The sequence below is a fragment of the Cannabis sativa genome, chromosome 6 (assembly GCF_029168945.1).
Source record: "Cannabis sativa cultivar Pink pepper isolate KNU-18-1 chromosome 6, ASM2916894v1, whole genome shotgun sequence".
Lineage (NCBI taxonomy): Eukaryota > Viridiplantae > Streptophyta > Magnoliopsida > Rosales > Cannabaceae > Cannabis > Cannabis sativa.
Genome location: NC_083606.1, coordinates 71,774,068 through 71,781,035, shown reverse-complemented (window position 1 = coordinate 71,781,035; position 6,968 = coordinate 71,774,068). Strand labels below are relative to the sequence as shown.

Sequence of the window (6,968 nt, the reverse complement as noted above, 5' to 3'; positions counted from 1 at the left end):
CATTTCTTGATGTTAAATTTACTACCACGGCTTCATATTCCGGGCTCTAAGACCGCCAAGAATGTATAGGGCCAAGTCATCATCGGAGATCGGTTGATCCGCGGCCAATGAAGCGAATCGGCCAATTGCTTCATTTTTAAGAAGTAATCATCAATACTCATGGATCCTTTCTTTGTTGATTGCGAATAAGCCACGGATTTGAAGGAGCCTTGCTGTGGATCTCGTGGCAAAGAGTTGAGCAAACACATTCCAGATCTCCGACGAGGTTCGACAATGGATAACATAACCAAGCATTGGTTCGAAATTGAATTCATTAGCCAATGCATTATGAATTGATCAAATCTAATCCAATTTTGATAATTGGATTGAGAACGTTACTGCAAGAAATTGAGCTGGAATCGGAAAGGTGCCAAGAATGTAACCATCAAGATTATACGCACGAACTGCTGCAAGAACCAAGGATCGCCAGAAGGAGTAGTTTGATCGATCCAATCGAAGGTTCAGAGGTAAAAGGTTGTTGTTAGGCAAGCCAATTTGAACCGGTTACGGGACCGGAGTTGAGCTTGAGCCGGAGGAATGGGCGGAGCTGTGTTATCTTTATTTTGAGCTTCAAGATTGACTTGTGCACCAGTGACATTTCCCGTGGGTGTGAAATTTCCTGTGGACTCCATTAAAGCTCTGATACCATGAAAGAGTTCAAAGAACTCAAGCAAAGATAAGAAAAAGAAAGAACGAGAGGAGAGGAGAGAGAGAGATGATGAAATGAATGATGGCTCAATTTCGTTGAAAGCCTTGAACACTTGAATATATATAGCATTTGTTACAGACAATTCACCAGAGAAAGATAAAGGGTACAAACCAGAAAACGAGTTAAAAGAATTACAACAAAATAACAGATCGTGTAACAATGTTAGCTCGTCTTGTCTAGCTTGTTTTTCTTTATTCCTAACACTAAGTTAGGTCTAGAACACACCATGGAGTAGTATATGAGACTCCCAACACAACTTGTATAGGAAACTTTGCTCATCTTAACTCTTTCGCATCTTTTTTTAGTGACTTATAAGATGCAGACAATTTTATTGTATAAAAGATACTAATCTAACCAGCCCATAAAGCGGAGACTCAAGCAAGCAAAACAATACTCATAAACTGAAAAATATAAATAATTTTTTTTTTCTTTTATTACACTTTATTGTTGTTCTTCTTCTTATCTTTTTTTTTTTCCAAATTTTATGATTCTTCATTCCCCACCACCCACCCTCACTACCCACCATCACCACCACAATAGATTTTTCACATCCAAATTACACCTAAAAAAACTTGAACAAAAATCAAAACAAAATAAACAACAAACCCAAATCTGAAATATTCACAAAAAAATATCACGTTTATACTATAAATAATACATAATAGATTTATACACTAAAATTTCAACAACAAAAAATACTAAGAAATTTAAAAGAAAACTATGTTTCTCTTTCTCCCCCACTCTCTCTCCATCTAGTTCTCTTCCACGCGCGGTGCCGAAGCTTCATTCAGATCGTCTGTTTTTGGCCAACATCAACCCAAAGAACCTTGCAATGAGACTCCCTACCCCTCAAAGAAAAAAAAAAAAAGAAAAAGAAAAATAATAAAATTATTTTTTTTTTAAAAAAAAAAATTAGTTTTATAGACACCTCATCAAATTTAGGTAACATGTGACTAAAAAAATATTTGGACAATTTAGGTTAGAGCCAGTACCTCATCAAACAATCAGTTTTGAAATGAGTTTGGAAAACAAAATATTCCATCTTCTCTTAATCTTATATCATTTATACTCTTATTTAATTTCTTCTTATTATTCTCAGAGGTTGTCTCTGCAATTTGTTTTTCTTTCTCCATTTTATTAAAATATTTTTGAGCATGGCTAGCCACTTGGACTGGAGTTCTTGTACCACCAAGTAAAGTAGATATTTCTGCCCAATTACCAGAACCAAACTTACTCATCCCTTGTAAAAAAATCCTACAAATATAAAACACTAAGCATTATTAGTTTTTGATAATACATGTTTAAGAAGTAAAAAACAATAATATAGTATTTTAGGTGTATAACTACTTACATGTGTTCTTTTACAGTCCAACGACCATGGTTTGAAGAGGTTGATTTTCGTTTGCGAGTTGAAAGAGTTTCTTGTTGTTGATATTCTATAGTGGCGCGAAGTGTGAGTGAGAATAGGAAATGTATGTGTTGTCGTTACCATTTGTGCATCTTGCTTGTTGTTACTTTGGTCCCAACCACTCTCACTACTATAATCCAAATAATAATCAGTAGGATAAGCAAGTTTAGGTACTAATTGAGGTGTATAACAAAATTGGTAGGGTTGTTGGTTGTAATCATTACTTTGGTCCCAATTACCACTCTCACTACTCATGTTTAAATAATAAGGCTTGTTCATTTCGAGCCTTAGATGAGATGTGTAGAAACCTTGGTAGTTGTTGGTGTTAGTAGTCGAGGTATCACTCCAAGAACTACTACTCGCCTTTATCTCATGATTAGGTTTAACTTCTCGATTAGGTTTGAAGAATTCCTCAGGGAGATCATCGAGGCCTATGCCATCATCTTGAATAATGATTTTATCAGGTTCATTAGATTGATCTTGTTGTTGTTTATTTTCAATAGGAGACGATATGATTTCTAATAATTCTTTTATAATGCTTCTTTGAAGATCAGTCAAAGAACTACTATTTGTCTTTGTCTCATGAGCAGGTTCAACTTCTTGATTAGGTTTGAAGAATTCCTCCGGGAGATCATCAAGGCCTATGCCATCATCTTGAATAATTATCTGACTAACTTCATTGGATTGATCTTGTTGTTGTTCATTTTCGATAAGAGACGATTTGATTTCTAATAATTCTTTTGTGATGCTTGTTTGAAGATCACTGGAAGAACTACTATTCTTCTTTGTCTCGTGATCATGTTCAACTTGTTGATTAGGTTCGAAGAATTCCTTAGGGATATCATCTAAGGCTATGCCATCATCTTGAATAATTATTTCATTAGCGTCATCGGAATGATCTTGTTGTTGTTGATTTTCCGGGGTGGAACTCATCTAAGTCACCCAAATCAACATCCTTCCAATTGAAATTTGGGTGAGTAAAGATGTGATTAGGTATCCAATTAGTAGAACCATCATTGAAATTTGCATCAAAAGAGATCTCAGTTGTGACAATATCATCCATTGTGAGTAGGTTTAGTTTTGAGTATGATTTAATATTAATTGTAAATTAATATTGTAGGTAATACAACTCAACTCAATTTACTTTCAAAAGTATGTTTTGGTGTCATCTATTTATATAGGTACACAAATCCTAATTCTATACCTACCTAGTTAAGATATTATATAATCCTAATTCTATTCTTATTATAATTAAATTCTAAATTTTATACACGTGTAGAGTTGTTTAAATTTAAAATTGAAATTTATTTGATTTTATAATTTTTACGTTTTGTCTAAAACATTTTCACTTATATAATTCTTTATTTTCATAAATATTTCTATTTTATCTTTTATTTCAAAAAAACAATCAAATTCCACCTCTGGTTTTTTAATCTTATTCTTCCTCTGCTCTGCTCTGCTCTGCTCTGGTTTGTAAAGCTTCGGATGAAAACATTTTGTGGTTCAGCAAAATGTCGGAATTTGGAGTCGAAATCAGAGACCCAGAAAGCAAATCGACCTACCTGAATCAGGAATAAAGCCCCAATCCAAGAAGATTAAGAAGGTCTCTGTGTTTAAAGTGATTAAGATGATTGTTGAAATTTATCACTAGGGGATCAATTAGGTTTGCCTTTTTTTGTTTTGAAATTTCTCTCTTTCCTTGCAGCGTTAAAAATTCTTGTAAATCTTATGGGCATTGTTCTATCTATCTGATGCTTATCTTTCAGATGGAAAAAGGTGAAACCTTTTTCTCCTTTGCAACAGATATGACTCTTAAATCCACAAAACCTATGATTGATATTGTTATTGCTAGAGCAAAAGGGGTCTGTGGCTATTGATCGTCAATTGCAGGTATTTCCATGGCTGAATTTGATAGAATGACTGAATTTAGGCTATAATTTTAGGTAATATACATTAACAATCTTTGCCCAATTCGAATATATTTGTGTGATATTAGGAATAGTTGTGGTTATATGTAGAAACAGCTACACACACTTGCAATCAATAAAGAGATTGAAAGAATAGGATTAACACTTTCAGTTGATATTTTATTTGGGTGTTTTTATTTTCATGTAGCTTCTAACAAAATTGAGAATTGAATCAACTTTAATTACTATATTATTAGTTCTGTTTCAGCTATGTAGAGATTCATATCATTCAGATTTTGAATATTATATATGAATTTAAGGTGATATTAAATATTTTTAGGCTTCAAATTAGATTAAAAAAATTATGAAATTTGTGGCTTTTCTCTTGGTACACTATGTTTGATTTTAAAAGCTCTGACCATCTAACTCTTAAAATAGCAAGTCAAGTTTAAATTTGTGCAATAAAGTCTTCATAGATTCTTAAGTAGCTTTGCTTGTTTGAATTTCATTGTACCCTTTTGTTTTGTTTGGGAATAATAAGACATAAAGTTATAATAAATTATATTATGGGGTTAAAGTAGTCAGAGATTTTAATAATAATTTTCTTGTTGAGAGTGTACTTGTTAAATGACACATAATTTAACTAGATTAAGGCTCAATCAGCAATGAGCCTTTCTCACCATGCAGAGTACAGCACATTTATAGCGAATGAGCACCAGAAAGAAAGAATATATGGTTATGAAATTACCAAAATACCCTTGTTCACTTCTTTAAACCAAAGTCTAAAAGCGCCACTTTTTCACACTACACAGTACACACACAACCATTTTTGTTGATTCTTCTTCTTCTTTCTATCTCTGATTAATGAGTGAGTAAAGCTTTAGAGAGAGAGAGAGAGAGAGAAAGAGAAGAATGGAGAAGGCTCTGACAAAAGTGGGTAGCTTAAAAGTTGGAAGCTTATGGATTTCAAAGAAAGCAAAGGAAGAACTCTCTAATATCTCTGAGGAAATCACTGTGAGTAGAGTAGTACTAAATAGTAATGGGGTTTTCTCTTTTTTTCATTTTCATTTTCATTTTTTGTGTTAGTATTCAAAGTAAATGCCTTTTCTTTACTTTCTTTTTCTTGGGCTTCTTTCCTTTTACTTCAATCTTTTGTTATGCTTTTTCTATTTGTGATTCACTTTATTGTTTTGGTAATGTGGGTTTATTTGATTAGTACCCATTTTGTATTATCATTGTTTCCTTCAAAGTGTGGAAATTCCCTTTATATTGCTGTTTTTCTGTGAAGATTTTGGGAATTTAAAGATTTGATTTTGGAAAAGATGATGGCTTTTTTAGGTTTGTTGTTGTGAACATTTTGGGATATGACTGAGTGATTGAGTCTACAACTACAATTGGCATTAAATAAATGGGGTTCATTAGTAAAATTCACCTGGGGATTTTGTGTTCAGATTCTCATTTGATGGTTTTATGCTTAGATGATTCATTTCATTATGGAGAAAAAAGCTTAAGGAAAGGAAGAGAACTCTGTTTAAATTTAATCCAGATGAGATGAGATGTGATGAGAGCATATTATGCTGTTTTCAGTGAAAATGACTAATATAGTTTTAGAGCTAAGAGTTAGTTTTCTACCAAGAAATTGTAACAACCCTTATAGAAATTGGTTTGAATGGCAATTAAGAAATGAATCTAAACTGTCTTACAAGATATCCACCTGCAGACACTAAAGATTTTCTTTGTTTTGGTTTGGTTTTCAGACTTTGTCAAGTACAGTTGAGGAGAAAGCAAAGTGGATTTTCAACAAACTCAAAGGTATTTTTTATGTTAATTAATCTCTCTGAAATGATATCTTGAAAATGGTAATGGTGTCTAGATCATACCCTATAATTCACATTGATGATATTGTTGTAGGGTCACCACCAAAAACCTTGCCAGATCTCCTCCGAGAGTACAACTTACCCCCAGGACTCTTTCCTCAGAACATAACCTGTTACGAATTTGATGAAACAAAGGCGAGGCTGATCGTGTATTTGCCATCACCGTGCGAAGTTAGCTTCAAGGATTCATCTGTAATAAGGTATGCAAACCGAGTGAAAGCGATACTGCTAAGGGGAAAGCTAACAGGAATTGAGGGAATGAAAACAAAGGTGCTAGTTTGGGTTAAGGTCACTTGTGTGGCAGTTGAAAGTTCCAAATCCGATAAGGTATGGTTCACTGCTGGAGTCAAGAAATCTAGGTCCAAGGATGCTTATCTAGTTGCCAGTAATGGTGTTAGGATAGAAGATTTCTGACTCTTAAGAAAGATAAAAGATAGTAGTTTTTGTTTTAGGTGCTAACTATTTGTTGGTGTCATCAACTTGGCTACATATAATACCAAAATTATCAAATTTGTTTTGGTGTTTGTTTTTTTTTACTTTTGTTTAGCAATTAATGTCAAAAGCTTCTTGTTATGGGATTTAGTCATTATCATTGGCTAATTAAGGTTAGCTTTGATACTTTTATATTCTTTGTCAATACATATTTTATGACTCTATCCATTAATTTGAAGCACAAATATAAAAACATAATAATACTTATGATCCACATCCACATTTCCAAGAATATCTTAGTTTCTAAATAATTTAGGCCTTGAAAATTTAAAGGTAAATTGATTAGTAATAGTAAATATGTCAAATAATTTTGTATTGCATTATAAGAATAATTGTTCTTAAATCTATGATATAAACATATTTTGAAATTGGATACATACATGAAGTAAGAATTATAGAGTCTTCATTTGTGAAATAATTATATATATGAAATTGTACCATCCTTTGATTTTGTTGGATGATTTGAGTACATACCAACTAGGTTGGCACCCACTCAAACCACCAATCATTTGCAAAATTATCACTTTGTTCATTTA

At 32.8% G+C, this 6,968-nt stretch overlaps 1 protein-coding gene across 5 annotated transcripts; it reads left to right on the top strand.

The window, feature by feature from the left end:
• Positions 1 to 3,590: 3,590 nt before the first annotated feature.
• LOC133038926 (uncharacterized protein At5g01610-like) lies at positions 3,591 to 6,513 on the top strand. Of its 5 annotated transcripts, none has more exons than XM_061117579.1 (5): positions 3,591 to 3,759; positions 3,923 to 4,046; positions 4,727 to 5,077; positions 5,821 to 5,875; positions 5,975 to 6,513. In XM_061117579.1, the coding sequence occupies exons 3-5, from the start codon at positions 4,976 to 4,978 to the stop codon at positions 6,352 to 6,354; spliced, it is 537 nt and encodes a 178-aa protein (XP_060973562.1). In that variant the 5' UTR covers positions 3,591 to 3,759; positions 3,923 to 4,046; positions 4,727 to 4,975; the 3' UTR covers positions 6,355 to 6,513. The 5 variants fall into 5 exon arrangements, with proteins under 5 accessions (XP_060973562.1, XP_060973561.1, XP_060973560.1 ...); XM_061117578.1 differs by having other exon boundaries at positions 3,862 to 4,046; XM_061117577.1 differs by having other exon boundaries at positions 3,591 to 3,819.
• The last annotated feature ends 455 nt before the right edge of the window (positions 6,514 to 6,968 follow it).